This window comes from Megascapheus bottae, chromosome 21 (genome assembly GCF_031878675.1).
Source record: "Megascapheus bottae isolate mThoBot1 chromosome 21, mThoBot2.hap1, whole genome shotgun sequence".
Lineage (NCBI taxonomy): Eukaryota > Metazoa > Chordata > Mammalia > Rodentia > Geomyidae > Megascapheus > Megascapheus bottae.
Genome location: NC_143529.1, coordinates 34,404,685 through 34,421,188, shown reverse-complemented (window position 1 = coordinate 34,421,188; position 16,504 = coordinate 34,404,685). Strand labels below are relative to the sequence as shown.

Here is a 16,504-nt window from a genome sequence, read left to right as displayed (position 1 = left end):
CATGGCACCACTTCCAGTTTTCTGGTGCTTAATTGGAAGTAAGAGTCTTAGGGATTTTTGTGCCCAGGCTGGCCTTGAACTGTGATCCTTCAGATCTCAGCCTCCTGAGAAGCTAGCTGAGTAGCTAGGATTATAAGTGTGAGCCACCAGCACTTGGCTAAATGTGATTTAAAAAAAAATTGTAATGAAACACGTCCACAGTTAAATAGATGGTCAGCAAAATAAACCAATAATTTAAAAAATGATTTATGCTTAAATTATAACTGAGTAAAAGAACTATTCATAGTAGAAGAGACATCAATTGATAACAGGGCTGGTCTGCTAGGGCCACAAAATATTACAGACAGGGTGGCTTAAACAACAACAACAAAAACATGCGTTTCACACCATTCTGGAGGCCAAAGTTCAAAATCAAGGTACTAATCAATTTAGTTCTCAGTGAGGGTATTCTTCATGTTGCACTTGCCTTCAGGTTGTGTTCTCACTTGGTGGAGAAATAGAAAGTAAGCTCCAGTAGCCTTATCTGTTATGGATGTTAATCTTATTTTACCAGTGTCCCCCTCTGTGATTCCTGTATTTTTTTTTGGCTAGTCCTAGGGCTTGAACTCAGGACCTGAACACTGTCTTTGGGCTTTCTCAAGGCTAGCACTCTACTACTTATCAGCACTATTTCCAGCTTTTTCTGTGTACGTGGTACTGAGGAACTGAACCCAGGGCTTTGTGCAGGCTAGGCAACGCTCTTATCCCCCATTCTTTGTGTGTGTGTGTGTGTGTGTGTTGCTTGAAACTCTGGGCTGTCCCTGAGCTCTTCAGCTCAAGGCTAGCATTCTACCCCTTGAGCCATGGCACCATTTCCAGTTTCTGCTGGTTATTTGGAGATAAGAGAATCTCAGACTTTCGTGCCCAGGCTGGCTTTGAACTGCATTTCTCAGATCTCAGCCTCCTGAGTAGCAGGATTACAGGCGTGAGCCACCAGTGCCCGACTCTGGCCTCCATTCTTAATTATCTCCCTGTAGGCCTACTTCCCAAATACAATACTTGGGGTTAGGGTTTCAATATTAGAATTTGGGGAGGATACCAATTCAGTATATAGCAGACACAGTTTTAAGTTCTAGACTACAAACAACTTTAAGCATTTTTTGTTGTTGTTGAATTTTGGTGTAGCATAAAGATAAATATATTTTTCTAAAGAAGTTATTAAGTTTCCTCTTTTCTCTTTGGCAGTATTGGACTTTGGACTCAGACAGAACCCAGGCTTGCTACACAAGTGCTCTACCCTTGAGCCATGCCCCTATCTGCTTTGCTTTAGCTCTTTGCCATGTAGGATTTCATATTTTTAATATAGGCTAGCTTTAGACAATGATCTTCCTACCTACAGCCTTTGGTATAGCTGGAATTATAGATGAGAACCACCATGTATGGCTTATTTATGGAGACTGGATTTCCTGAACTATTTTTGGGGGCTAGCCTTATGCCATAATCCTCCCTTTTGAGTAACTGGGATTACAGGTTTGAGTTATTGTATTTGGTCTAAATTGCTCCTTTCTTTCAACCATGAATTAATTTCCTTTTATGAATTTCAACCAATGCATTTCCTTTTATGAATTTCAACCAATGAATTTCCTCCATATATCTCAACAAATCAGCCTATTCAAACAGATTGATACAGAAGCATGCATGAAGATTCAGCTTACTGTTTTCTCTAAGAAAGACATTTAAAAGATTTGTGAGGGCCAGGAGTTTGGCCTAGTGGTAGACCCGGGTTTGATTTCTCAGTAACCACATACATTGAAAAAAGCTGGAAGTGGTGCTGAGGCTCAAGTGGTAGAGCTCTAGCCTTGAGAAAATCCAAGGACAGTGCTCAGGCCCTGAGCTCAAGCCCAGGACTGGCAACAAACAAACAAATAAATAAATAAAATTAAATTGTGAAAATATAAAACAAGTTTGGAGCCAGGAGCACTGGTTCATGCCTGTAATCCTATCTACCCAGGAGGCTGAGAGCTGAGAATTGCAGCCCAAAGTCACTCAATCTAGAAACTCTTATCTTTAATTAACCAGTAGAAAGCCAGAAGTGGTTCAAGTAAGAGTGCTAGCCTTGAGCATAAAAGTTTAGGGAAATTGGGGCTGGGAGTTTGGCCTAGTGGTAGAGTGCTTGCCTAGCATGCACGAAGACCCGGGTTCGATTCCTTGGTACTACATGCATAGAAAAAAGCTGGAAGTGATGATGAGGCTCAAGTGGTAGAGCTCTAGCCTTGAGAAAGTCCAAGGACAGGGCTCAGGCCATAAGCTAAAGCCCAGGACTAGTTAAAAAAAAAAAGTTTAAGAAAATTGCTCAGGCCGAGTTCAAGCTGCAGGACTAGCACAAAACTTCCTACATTTACCTCATTTTTTGTTGTAAAAAATGTACTAACTTTTCATAAAATGTCATTCATAGTAAGCCACAATGGATTTGTTTTTGGTATTTTAATTGAGGCAGATATTTACTTAATTCTAGTAAGGTAAACAGTGATAATATATATAAACAAAATCTTGGAGGTCCTCAGTAAGTTTGGGTTTTTTTTGTAATGAGTCCTGAGATCAAAACATTTGTTAACTGTTGGTATAAATCACCTCTCAAGAAATTCAGACACAAATATTTTAACCATTTCATTTCTCAGACTTCTTTCCTGGGCTCTGCTGCCCTCTGAGCCTGCAAAGAGCTGGCAATCCCATCATTCAGGGCAGCTGTCAGCAAACTTCAATCTGAGGACTTAATCCAATCTTTCACCTGTTTTTAAATACAGTTTTACTGGCATACAGCTACATTGCTTTATGTACCTTCTGATTTTGGGCCCTTGACAGAAAGTGTGCTAACTTCTTCTTTCCTTCCCTGTGCTGATCTATGAACTCAATCTTAGATCCCTCTTTCCACCCATCCCTTTCTTTTTGAGAATGCATCTTACTATATTGTGTAGGTTGGACCCAACTCTCAGTCTCTTAAGTGCTGGGATGATCAACATATTCCACCTATATGTGTGACCCCTTCTTTATTTACTCCTTTGTTTTGGTAAAGCCTATCCTTAAACAGCTTCCTGAGAATGGGTGTGGAAGATGCACTTTTGAAGATCTGCATGTCTGAAAATACCCCCACAGTTTATTGATAGCTTAGGTAGATAAAGAATTTTTTGGAGATCATATCCATCATTGTTGTCACTCAGCTTTTAAGGCTGTAGTGGAAAAGTCTGATGTTATTCTGTTTCATCTAGTACATGTAACTTCTACCCCTCCTCCTCACAAACCTGTAGGATCTTTCTAATCTCCAGAGTCTTAAGTTCCACCATGTTATATCTTGGAGATGATGAGTCTCTAACACTACACAGACAGTAAACTCCTGCCATGTGGAACGGAACACCTCCTCAGAATTATTTTATTATTGATTCCTTCTCTTTTCTTTGCTATTTCTGGAATGCCTATGCAGATGCTGGATTATCTTGGAGGTTTCTCTAATTTTTCTATCTCTTCTTGGGATGACTTTTCAACTTCCCCTGCCAATCAGAATTTGTATTCATTTCTTTCATATTGTTTTCTCTTTCTAAAAGTAATTTTATTTTTTATTGTCAGGATAATATATAGAGGGGTTACAATTATATTTGCCAGGTAGTAGGTGCATTACTTCTCACACATTGATATCCCCTCTCAAGTTTTTGTCCCCATTTCCCTTCTCCCATCTAAAAGTATTTTTAGCCTCCTTTTTTTTTTTTTTTTTTTTTTGTGGGTCAAGGGCTTGAACTCTGGGCCTGGGCACTGTCCCTGAGCTTTTCAGTTCAAGGCTACCACGCTTCCCCTAGGCCTGGGCAGTATCCCTGCGGTCTTGAGCTCAAAGCTACTACCCTACCTTTGAGCCAAGCTCCACTTCCCATTTTCTAGTGATTAATTGGACATAAGAGTCTCAGTCTTTAGTGCCCAGACTGGCTTTGAACTGCAATCCTCAGATCTCAGCTTCTTGAGTAGCTAGATTTATGGGCATGAGCCACCATGCCCAGCTCCAATTTGTTTTTTAATTAGATCTTGTGACACAACTTTAAAAAGACTATAAATGGAAGCTTCTTTCCGCATTGAGTGTATTTTGTCCTATGTTGTCTTTTCCTATTAGCTTACTTTGTTTTCCTCTTTCATCCCAGACACTAATACTGTCTCTTTGTACATGCAAATGAAATCTTTTAAAAGATGTGAATGTGTGGGAAGAGCTTCTTGTCTGTAAGCTTTACTGGTAGAGAGATGAAGCTGGCTTTTAGTTGGATAATCTTTAAGGTTATTAAGTATTCTTCACTACTCAGATTCTTCAGAGAAAGATATTTCCATCTTCTGATTCAAAGGGTATAGGCTTGGCTCCCAGACTTTGGAGTTGAGGCTTGTAACATCCAGCATGCCAACATTCACTCAATGCCCCTGAGGAACCACCAAATGAGGTGGTGTGCAGTAGTTCAGATACCTATTTCTTTGTCTTGTCTAGTAACAGGCCTGAAGTATGCTGCTATATCAGGTTCAATCTTTTAAGATAAACTTTCATCAATATTATGCCAGTCTCATTTTCACCCACCCCTCTCTGTCTTCCAGAGTATCTGGTGCTGTCCGTTCCTGAATTTTTTGTTTCTTGGCTTCCTCTATGCTGGCTGAGGACTCAGCTTTCTCAGGACTGCTAAGTCAGTTACCACTCATCCATCCGCTACCCAGCTTCCAAAATTTTGTTGCTGTTGTCTCCTCTCCCACTCTCTTTGTCCTTGTGGGTTTATGTCTTAAAAAAAAATCTCTTCACTGTTGTTTTAGTGAGGTTTTGGGATAAAATGAAAGTAAATGTGGTTATTCAATTCTCCATCTTTATTTGGAACCTCTTTATAATTAAATATCTCTTTTTTACTACCATTAAATATTATAGCATAAATATTTCCCATGTTCTTCCATGGTCTTTGTAATCAGTTTTAGTTACTACATAACACTGTACTGAGTAGGTACCATGGCTCATGGCTTACTTTACTTTTGACTTTTTCTTTTCTTGTCTTTGCTTTTTTGGTACTGGGGATTGAACCAAGGACCCTGAACTTTCTGGGCAAGTGCTTTGCCACAGCGCTACAACCTAACCCATGGCTTACTTTAATCACTACCGTATTCTGGATGTTTGGAGTTGTTTTTGTGGGGAGCGAACTGGCTTTTCCTAGCATCATCTTTATGTATCCCCCCACCATTTATTTCCTTTGTCTAAGGAATGCTCGCTGGCATTCTCCATCCCAATGTCCTCAGTCCCTGGTTTACTCATCAGGAGGCTGGAGCCATTCTGTACCACCTTTCATGCTCAATTTCTAACATGTCACCTTCCCTCATGATACCTTCAATCCATGTGTGCTGCCATTTCAGGCTTTCTTTAGTGAAACGCCTCCCATCTACACAAACATCTTGGTTTCTGGGTGTTCTCCTCCTACAGGCCCTGCTCTGGTATCTGCAGCTTGGCTGGCTGTCCTTCCCACTTTCTCAGGACACTTAACCTGCTGTATCAACCCATCTCCTGCCCTCACTTGCCATCTCATGCTTCTTCCACCTTCTCCTTCAGTGGGCTACTGTGGGTCAGCCTTGTCTACTAAGCAGAACAGGTGGCTTTTAAGAAGTCAGGGACCTTATACTTCTTTTCCATAGTGGCTATTCTGTGCTTCTGATATTCTTCCACATTGCACTCCAGACTAGGGCCAGCAGACAGTAGTGCTTACCATAATACACAGAATGGGATGGTAGTAACCTAAGAAAATGCCAGTTTGCAAATTGTTACCTTGCCCTCAGGAGTCAGTGTCCAGATCACAGAGAAGGTCAGCTTGTCGGTCATGGGGTTGAGGCTACACAGTTCCTCACACAGCAGCCTGGGAAGCATGGGGACCACCTGCAAGCAGAGGACATCTTGTGAGCATCTTTGTCTAACTCCCAGGAATCTGTGCCAGGCAGCCTAGGAGCAGATTAGAGGCTAGAGTTTGGGGTGACCAAACTAGCTCTTCAGAGTAAATGGAAGAAGAAAGCAGCTTGCTTCCCTGAACCATCTGCAGAAAAATCACACTGTCTCAGATTCTTCCAGGAACTTCTATCAAGGTAATTGGAGCTGGTTAGTGCTAGACTTGTAACAAAAGATAAGACATATACTGTATCCTTGAAATAACAGTTAATTTTGTTGTCTACACTCCACCTCTGATCTGCCAGCTCTGTACCCTACTTTGAGTAGGAACTATTTTCAAGAAGTGCATCAGTGGGCTAGGAGTTTGGCCTGGTGGTAGAGTGCTTGCCTAGCATACACAAAGGCCCAGGTTCAATTCCTTGGTACCATATACATTGAAAAAACTACAAGTGGTGCTGTGGCTCAAGTGGTAAAACTCTAGCCTTGAGAAAGCCCAAGGATAGTGCCCAGGTCCTGAGTTCAAGCCCCAGGACTGGCAAAAAAAAGAAAAAATAGTATTAAAATTAGAGATAAAATGAACAATATTATAATAGGTATCACTGAAATTTGAGCATATTGTAAGAAACTGGAAAAATCAGAAGAAATGGATATATTTCAACACACATATGACCTGCCAAAGTTAAACAAAGAAAATGTAAATAATCCAAACAAACATAACAAATAATGAAATTGAAGCAGTAATAAAGTATTGCCCAATGAAAAGAAGCCCAAATCCAAACATTCACTACTAAATCTTATCAGAACTTTAAAACAGAACTAACACTCATGTGCCACAAACTGTTTCATAAAATAGAAAGGTAAGAAACATTTCTACATTCATTCAATGAAGCCAAATATTATCCTGACAATAAACTGGAAAAAGACCATAACAAAAAGAAAAGTATAACCCAGTATTGGCAGCTAATACCTACCATTCTAGCTACATAGAAAGCTGAGATCTAGAAAACTGATGTTTGAAGTCAGCCCAGGCAGAAAATTCCATAAGACTCCATCTCCAAAATAATTAGCAAGAAGAATGGCTAAAGACACAGTTCAGATGGTAAAGCACCAATTTGTTAAGCAAGTCAAGTAAGCCCAGAGCTCTGAATTCAGAACACTATTACCAGCAAAAAACAAAAACAAAAGAAAACTGTAAATCAATTTTCCTGATGAAGACAAATACAAAAATATTCAATAAAATACTTACAAACTGATTGCAATAACACATTAAAGTTGGTCTCATTCCAGGTATACAATCAATGGAAGCAATACATATAATCAGGAATAAAATTTTACATGATTTTCTCAATAAATGAAGGCAAAGCTTTTCACAAAATTCTATATTCTTTTTTTTTCTTTGTCGATTATGGGGCTTGAACTCTGGGCCTGGGTGCCCTTCAGCTCCAGGCTATTGCCCTACCACTTGAGCCACAACACCACTTTTCCAAATTTTATATTCTTTCATAATAAAAGTCCTGAAAAAATTAGGAATGTAAGAATGATACTTTAACATAAGAAAGAATTAGGTTCCATGACTCATGCCTATAATCCTAGCTTCTCAGGAGGCTGAGAACTGCGGATCACGGTTCAAAGCCAACCCAAGAACTAAAATATCCATGAGATTCCTATCTCCAATTAATCACCACAAAACCAGAAGTGGAGCTGTGGCTCAAGTGACAGAGTGGTAGCCTTGAGCTGAAGAACTCAGGGACAGGGCCCCACGACCAACAAGATAAAATAAAAGAATTAATGCACTCACTACCTTATGAGAGTAACTATAACCCCTCTATACATTACTCTGAGAATAAAATAAATTTTTTAAAAAAGAAGGCAAAAACAAGAAATGCTTTTAAGGATATGGGAAAGAAGAAACTCTTTTATACTGCTGGTATGACTGTAAATTAGTCTAGCCACTATGGAAATCAGTATGTGGGTTCACCTAAAAAGTAAAAAATGGAACTACTATGATCTAACTATACAACTTGTAAGTATATACCCAAAGTCAATAGGTCACCAAATAACAGAGATAGATATATATCCACATTTATTACCAGACTATTCATAATAGCCAAGTTATGGAACCAGTCTATGTCCATCAACAGATAGTGGTATATATATCTATATATATCTATATATATATCAGCTTTATTCAGCCATAAAGAAGAAAGAAATTATGTTATTTGTAGGTGAATAGATGGAATTGAGTACCATGTTTTCTCTTCTATGTTGAATCTAGATTAAAAAGAAAAAGAATATATGAAAGCAAGCAGAAGAGGGTCTATTTGGGAAGAGGAAGAAACTAGAAAGTAATGTGGAGGGAATGAATATGACCAACATTTATTATATACATGTATGAAAGTGTCACATTGAAATTCATTTCAAACGTCCTGAAAAAAAAAAAAGACTTTTCAGTATTAGGAATGCTCAATGCCATGTATAGCTGGTTACTCATGTTATCCCAGGCACTCAGGAAGCAGTGATAAGGAGGATCATGGATTGAGGACAACCTGGGGGAAAAGTTAGCAAGATCGTATCTCAACAATCTATGTAGTGTTAAATAATGTTAGCACACACCTATAATCTCAGCTATCTGGGAAGAAAAGATCCAAGGCTAGTCTAGACTGAAAGTTAATAAACAAAAGGAATGTCTCAGTGGGAGAGCACTTGCCTTAGAAGCAAATGGCTTTGAATTCAAACCCCAGTGCCACCTAAAGGAAAGAAAGAAGAAAAGTTCCAGGCTTCCTAGCCACTGCATCCTCACCTGGATCAGTCTTCCTGCCTTGGTCTGAGCACTCCCCTCCATCCATAAATAACACCAGCTGCATGGGCCTTCTTGCTGCAAGCCCTTCACCTAGCCTAACTGCTTATTGTTCTAGCTCATGCACATGCTGTTCCCTTTTTCTGGAACACCTTTGTGAATGCTTTGAATCGGGCAAACCTACGTATAACCTTCTAGTTTCAGCTCCCTGCCATCCTGAAGGCTTATCCAGTCTCCCCCAAAAAGAGAATGTACTGTTTTGTAATTCCTCTGTTCTTCAAAGAGGATGTAGGGAAGTTTCCAAGAGCAAGCCACTTTCACCACATCCCTATTCTGCATCCCTCCATAGCACCGACCAGACAGTACCTGGAATTCTGACTGCTTCTGGTGTATCTCCTTCTTCAGATCTCACAACTCCCAAGACAAAAAAACAAGGTCTTTCCATGTCCTTCTAACTAGCACCTGACACAGCAGGTAACTTAAATCTGTAGGTAACCTGTTTCTACACTTACTCTATCACATAAATCATTTTAATACTTGGCAGACTTCTATATAAACATCTTACTTAAAGATGTCGCAGGCATTGTTTTGATTTGCATTTCTTTTATGACCAGAGCTGTTGAGCATTTCTTCATGTGTCTATAGGCCATTTTTGTTTCTTCTTCAGAGAAGACTCTCTTTAAGTCTTTGGCCCATTTTTTAATGGGATGGTTGTTACTTTGGAGATTAGTTTTGGAGTGATTCAATTTTTTGAGCTGTTGATATATTTTAGATAAGAGGCCTTTGTCCGTTGTATGGCTGGTGAAGATCTTCTCCCACTCTGTAGGCTTCCTAATTAATTTACTAGCTATGTCCTTTGCCATACAAAAGCTCTGCAGTTTAATGCAGTCCCACTTATCCAGCCTTTCTCTGATTTGTTGTGATTCTTGGTCCTTATTAAGAAAGTTTCTACCTGTGCCAAGGAGGCCTAGTGTATCTCCTATTCCTTCTCTCACTCCAGTTAGAATGGCCAGGATCAGGAAAACTAATAATAACAGATGCTGGATGGGATGTGGCCAGGAGGGATCACTACTACACTGTTGGTGGGAGTGCAAACTCGTTCAACCACTATGGAAAGTAGTATGGCAGTGCCTCAAAAGGCTAAACATAGAGCTCCCCTATGACCCAGAAATTCCACTACTTGGCATTTACCCAACCATCCAGAAACTAGGGCATACTAAATCCACTAGCACAACAATGTTCATTGCAGCATTATTCACCATAGCAAAGATATGGAACCAACCTAGATGTCCCTCAGTTGATGAGTGGATCAACAAGATGTGGTATTTGTACACAATGGAATTCTATGCTGCTGTCAGAAAAAACGACATCGACCCATTTGTTAGGAAATGGAAAGACTTAGAAAAAATCATATTAAGTGAAGTAAGTCAGACTCAAAGGAACTTAGGCTCAATGGTTTCCCTCATTTGTCATAATCAGTAGAAACCTTGGGCCCTACTAGCAGAGATTTGCAATAGAGCAAAACCTAGATACATAAGGCCATATAGTATGAAGGTAATTGAAAGGACCTCCAGGATATTGAAACAAAAGCCATATAATGAATGTTTGTTGTCCTTAATGTACTATGTTATCTCTCATCTTTTTTGCTGTCCCTTGGTTATATCATATTGTTACAGTATCTCACTTTGTTATCTGATATATGTGTATTTGGTTATTTGAAATTGGATGGGGGGAAAACCAAGATGGGAGGGTGGGGGGATGGTAATGGGGACCAAGACATGTGAAAGGGTATCAATGTATGTGAATTAATGTACCTTCTATCTGGCAAATATCATGTAACCCTTTTATTAATTACAATAAAAATATTAAAAAAAAAGACGTCACAGGCATCTAGCATTTTAAGAATAAAGGAAACAACACATTCTGTGGCTGCTCAGGCTATCAAAACTGCTTTGCTATTCACATTGCCATGGTCAGAGGTCAAGCAACCTAAGTACTTATAAAGAAGAGAAACATAAGACTTCTGAGCTAGTATAATTAATTTAATTTTTGAGAAGTACTCCCTTTTAATAAACCTTTCACCAGATCAGGAATGGAGGAAGAAGAAACAATCTTTGTGCCAACACAATTTGTTAAACAGGTTTCTAGACCTCTGTCTTTCAAAAGAGAAGAAATCTGACACATCCCAGTGTCTCATAAATTGGCCTAGTCCTGCTGAGGTCACTGCAAATGTGCCTCTCACAACCTCATTTGAGTAGGCATCCCTGTAGAGGGCTAGAGAAGTGGAATAATGGCAGGTAGCCTCTCTGATAAGCTATTCCTGTTACGTCAAGGGAGAGATCCTGGACCCTGGCACGGCACAGCCATGACACATGGCCTGCTACATGTTCCTAGAGACACCAGAAACAGGTGTGAGGAGGGCAGATGACAACATCTAACTGTAAATGAAAGCCTTGCTACTACCAGTACTATTGTGTTTTTGTGGTAGTCCTAGGGTTTGAACTTAGGGCCTCAGGCTCACTTTGCTTGCTTGCTTGGCTGGTATTCACTGAGTCACACCCCCAGCCTAAGTCCCTTGATTTTTTTCCCCTACTCTTCTCCTTCTCAGCTTTCCTGCTCAGTACATATTACTTCAGTTCCTTAGCTCCCTTATTCCCATTGCCTCGACTCTATAAAGCCCTGTGACCAGTCTCACAATGTATCTTCCTTGCTTTTTCAATCCTTCTGGCTGAGTAGCAGCAGTGCCTGGAAGTACATGGGACCATGTGGAGATGGACTGGGAACAATATCAACCCTTGCTGTGGCTGCTGGCATTCTTTCCTGTGTCATTCAGATATGATCTACCTGACCAATCTCAACTTTTCTCAGCAGAAAAGCTCAAGTCTTCACAGAGAAACTGAGTCTGCCAGACTCAACTCTTTGTAAGTACCCTTCTAGCATTTTCCTTCAATTTGTATCTTCCAACTCTGCTACCCAACTTTACATGTATACTTTGGTGTACCGGTTCCAAGTCTAGCTCTTCCTTATGAGCTCCCTGTTTGGCTGGTCTTTGATCATGAGCTAGAACACAGGCCACTGTTGCCCTTCTTACTCACAGACACTATTCCTCCCAACCTCCCCTTTTCCTGATTTTTTTTTTTTTTGCCAGTCCTGGGATGGAGCTCAGGGCCAGAGCACTGTCCTTGGACTCTCAAGGCTAGAGCTCTACCACTTGAGCTTCAGCACCACTTCTGGCTTTTTTTTTCTATGTATGTGGTGCCGAGGAATCGAACGTGGGTCTTCGTGCATGCTAGGCAAGCACTCTAACACTAGGCCAAACTCCCAGCCCCTCCCCTGATTTCTTGTATAGGTTTCTCAAAATGGTTTATGCTTCTCACTTTATTTTACCTTTCTTTCCTTTCTTTCTGAGTCATAAAACAGTGCATTTGCTCGAGGCATCTTAGAAGATAACACGCCAAAGCATGACAATGTAAACTTTGTGAGGCCCAGTCCTTTAAGAGTGATAGCGGGCTGACACAAAGCCTTTAATTCTTTATATACATGACCATACACAGGATAAAGTGCATATATTTAAAAAAAAACAATCAACAGATCCTCAATAATAATCTTTTCTAGATCCTTTCTCAACTGGTTCCTTAACATTGCTTCCATACCCCTGTCTGCTTTCTTCTCTTCCGCTACACCATCTCCTCAGGATCTCTTTGGGAGATGTACTATTGCTGATATACAAGTCCTTCCCTCATCTGCACTCCTACCCAACTAGGAACAACAGCCACTCTATTAGGATACCTTAGGTTGGGCATACATGGATTCTGCATGGAGCAGTCAAGAGCCCAACCCTGCCCTCCTCACCTGCTCTGGTGTTGATTTTTTTCTTTTTTTTTTCTGTTAAGAGCAGTAACCTTTCCCCAGTCAAATAAGCTTACAACATATCTTCTTCAAAACCTCCTAAAAACATAACATACCACACCCACACCACCTTCCATCTCTAACCTACTTCCATTCTCCTTGCCCTACCACATCCAGAGAGTGCCAGTCCTGAATGCAGATCTTACATTCCAAATCACTCTCCAGTGTGGACACTTGTCTCTTTTACTCTCAGGATATAGTTTAAAAGTGTCCCAAATAGTCTTGATTTTCTTTGTGGAAGACTTGAGTTCCAGTATTCAGGAGTGGAAGTTGTTCTAGATAAGACCTCTGTTATAGTTTGGACTGATTTGAGTATATCCCAAATTGGTCGGCTCATGTGTTCAGAGCTTGATCCCCAGTATGGCAGTGTTAAAAGGTGATGGGAGCTACAAGAGGTAGGGCCAAAATTGGCCTTCCGGCCACCCTAGTTTCCTGTCTAGTCACGTGATCTCTCCCTTGCCCATAGCTCCTGCCCCTGTGATATATCTGTCATGAAGTAATGCAATCCATAGGTAGGAGTTTGCCTGAGCTGACACTATGTATTTGGATTTTCAACCTCCAGTACTAGGCTAAACAAACCAGCTCCTCAAGTATTTCATTACAGTAACTTTAAAAAAGGCTAATACAACTCATTTTTTAAAAATAATATTGAACACTTCTCAAGTTTGTATGTCATCCTTGCATAAGGGTAGCACTGACCTTCACCGACCTACCAGTTCTAGTATGTATGCTGCTAAAGTTTCACCTCCAGACTTGTCTTCTTACTAAACTCCATTCAATGTTAACCTGAAAGAAGTTTCATTTAAGAACGTTTGCCTTTCCCTTCCCAATACTAGATGAGCTAGATACAGTACGTAATTAGATTTCTGCTTCCTTTTTGGATGAGAGAGGGTCCGATTACTTTCAGTGGGACCAAAAAAATCTCCAATGAAGGCTGTATCCTCAAACCAAGCATGGTGCACCTGACTGTAATTCCAGAATTCAGAAATGGAGGCAGGAAGATCACATTTGATGTACACTTAGGCTACAGTAAAACTGTTTCAAAAAATAAAACATGTACAAAAAAACATCAAATTAAACCAAAAATTCCCACTGATTGGACTCTCTGTGGTCAGTCTAGGAATGAAAGGTGATTTTTAGCTGCTATGTGGAAGCTGGTTTCTATAACCCTATCTCCAAGGTGACAGTGAAGCTAATTAGGGAGGCAGCTTCTTCAATTCTGTACATTTTGCCTTTCCATACTTCTGGTTGTGTGATAGGGATTGCTGTAATTGGGGAGGTAGGGAGAAGGACTCTAATATACTGGGGGTGATTGTAAAATGATTTCATTCAGATGTCATCTAAAACTAGGCTGGAGACATTAGTTACCCTCATTCTTCTGGAGTGCAGTTAACACCCTATTGTATTGCTAAACTCTTTGGAGATTCTGTGAGCAATTATTCAAAGCCTCATGGGAAAGTGACTGGAGAAAGGATCCTTGCTTTTGGCCTCATTCTTCTCCAGGTGATTTTCTACTTTGAGCCAGTCACTTCCCTAGCAGCTCTTAGGGTAAAGCCAGGTCTCTTGGCCTTCCATTCTAGGCTTCTCTTTAACTTCTTGGCTTCCCTTAAAACTCATATCCTAGCAATTCCAAGCTACATATAGCTCCTGCATACACCATTTCTAGCATCTGCCTAGAACAGTGAAACACTGTTCACAGATTGATTGTTGTGTAAATCCTACTGGTGGTCCTTGCAGAAAATGCCTTCCATTACCAATCTGGGTTACATTCATTGGGAATGTAACCAAGTGCAACCCGGTGTATTGTGAAGTGTTTTATTCCTCAGGGAAGATCAGAATTCATCTCATCTTTGCATTTTAGCACCTTGCATATTACTGGTACTCAATAAATGCCAATTGAGTGAAGTCTTGATAGTCCTTCTGGAAGCAGGAAAGAAAAAGGAGCTTGAAGGATGCCTCCAGGCCAACTCCAAACTTGGGTCAGGAGAGAGCCTAAAAGCTGGCTGGAGAAAGAAGGGTCAAATAACAGGACTTTGACTTTCTAAGCATTCTGGACCAAACCTTGGGAATGTTGAGAGAAGAGATCATTTGGGTCAATACACCACTGCCCAAGACAGCTGGGTGGGGGTACCAACAAGACTATAAAATCTTACATTAGCCTCAGAGAGCAGAAACATCTGTGAAAGCCACAGCGGACAGGCTGGCCAAGTTCAGCAGCAGGTTAGCCAGGACAGCCCTGTGACCAATGGAAAGGGCCACAGAGGGGGAGAATCAATCATCTAAGCAAGAAGGATCAGGAAGAATGAGCAGTAAAACTGAGGCTAGATACCTACAACTCACCCAGGGCTCTCTACTATCTGGGGAGTCACAGGGTCCCTCTGTCACTTTCAGCCCAAGCCTTGGCTGGCTTCTCCCTCACACCCTCTGGGCCCACCCACCTAGCTATGCAGCCTGACAACTTGGTGAATTTTCCTCCTCTGAGGATTTGAGGTTTAACACCAACTTATGCTCAGCTAGCTCCCTACTTACACACTGAAACAACTTAAAGGAAATAGATAATTCGTCTGCCCGCCAACATATCTGTTTAAAGAGTTTTCTTTTTCATATCAACACTTCTATGAGTTCAGAATTTGATCAACTCTTTGCTACACAGTTTGACATTAGCAAAACATCAACATTCTGACAACCTGCTGGTGTCAGAAAGGAACATCTTAAAACTCTTTGGACTCTCCATGAAGACAGGCTTCCAATCCCAACCTTTGATCTCTATATAAAGCAGTACCAATAAAACAGCATAGAGATTTATGGGTGAACTTTCATTCCAGCTGTTTTACACCTAAAATAACATGAGTGCTTGGGCCACTAGGCAGAAAATTTAGGTTTAGATTTCAACTGTTTAGGTTTGCTTTTACTTTTAAAACTGAATTCACTTACATAAAAAATTACCATGAAAATTAAAAATTGCATTATATCTCTCTCTGAGAAGATAGCTGGCAGATACTGACTAAGTAGATATCATGTCCTCTGAGAAAAGTTTGAGTAGACAGGTATCTTCAAATAACAACCTTTTGTCAAAAAAAAAAAGAGTGTTTTCATGATTTCAATGGACACTTATTTAATGTTTTATCTTCCAGCCTGAGCATCACCCTTGCTAGCAAAAGTTACCAACTACTTATTATTGTGAGTAAAATCTCAGCAAAAAGAATTTCATTTAAAAGTCAGGGAGATGAGACTTGGACCAAGATTGGTTTCATTGTATATCGCCCGGCTCTCCAGGATCATTCCCAAACCAAGCTTAGATTGTAATTCTGATCATCAGTAACTTATAGGCCAATGCTTAAATGAAAAGAAGCCAGAGCCATACTCCCTATAGATGGGAAATCAACCAGAACACCCATCCACCTCCACCTTCCTTCCCTGGGGTGATGAAGTGGGAAAAATGATTCTGCCAAATGAGAAAGCAGAAACTCTGGAGGGGGGAAAGGAGACTCATCCAGCTTTTAAGAAGATCTTTATAGGCAAAGGAAAGGGAAAACAGCAGAAAAATTCCTGGACACAGTCCTTTAAGGAACAAAAAAGAGTAGGAAGAAAGGTCAGAGCAGTGGTTCAAAGGCATCAGAATGCACAGCTGCTGCTGTCCAAGGTTGTGGGCCGGTGCTAAGCACTGTGCCAAGCCTGAAGTAGGGCCTGATAGCAGAGGTCCTCAAACCTTTCTTCTTTACAGTTCCCTACCTCCAGACCTTAGCAGTAGAGCCCCAATGGAAGTTCCAAAGAGATTCTCAAGAATGGCAATGATCACAAAACCAAAAGGAACAGAGAAGAACTATGCCTAGTTATTTAATCCAATTTCTGATTTTGAAACAGAATTCCTAGTAAGAAAGAGAAAA

The 16,504-nt window shown here is 40.5% G+C and overlaps 1 protein-coding gene across 2 annotated transcripts in view; it reads right to left on the bottom strand.

Moving 5' to 3' along the window:
* Positions 1 to 16,504, bottom strand: part of Dis3l2 (DIS3 like 3'-5' exoribonuclease 2) — a 297,816-nt gene that overhangs the window by 82,786 nt on the left and 198,526 nt on the right. For both annotated transcript variants that reach the window (XR_016539161.1, XM_090355040.1), the window contains exon 12: positions 5,798 to 5,905. Coding sequence is in view for 1 of the 2 variants with exons in the window: in XM_090355040.1 (XP_090211166.1) it covers positions 5,798 to 5,905 (108 nt within the window). In the remaining variant the exon portion in view is untranslated. The remainder of the gene's footprint in view (positions 1 to 5,797; positions 5,906 to 16,504) is intronic.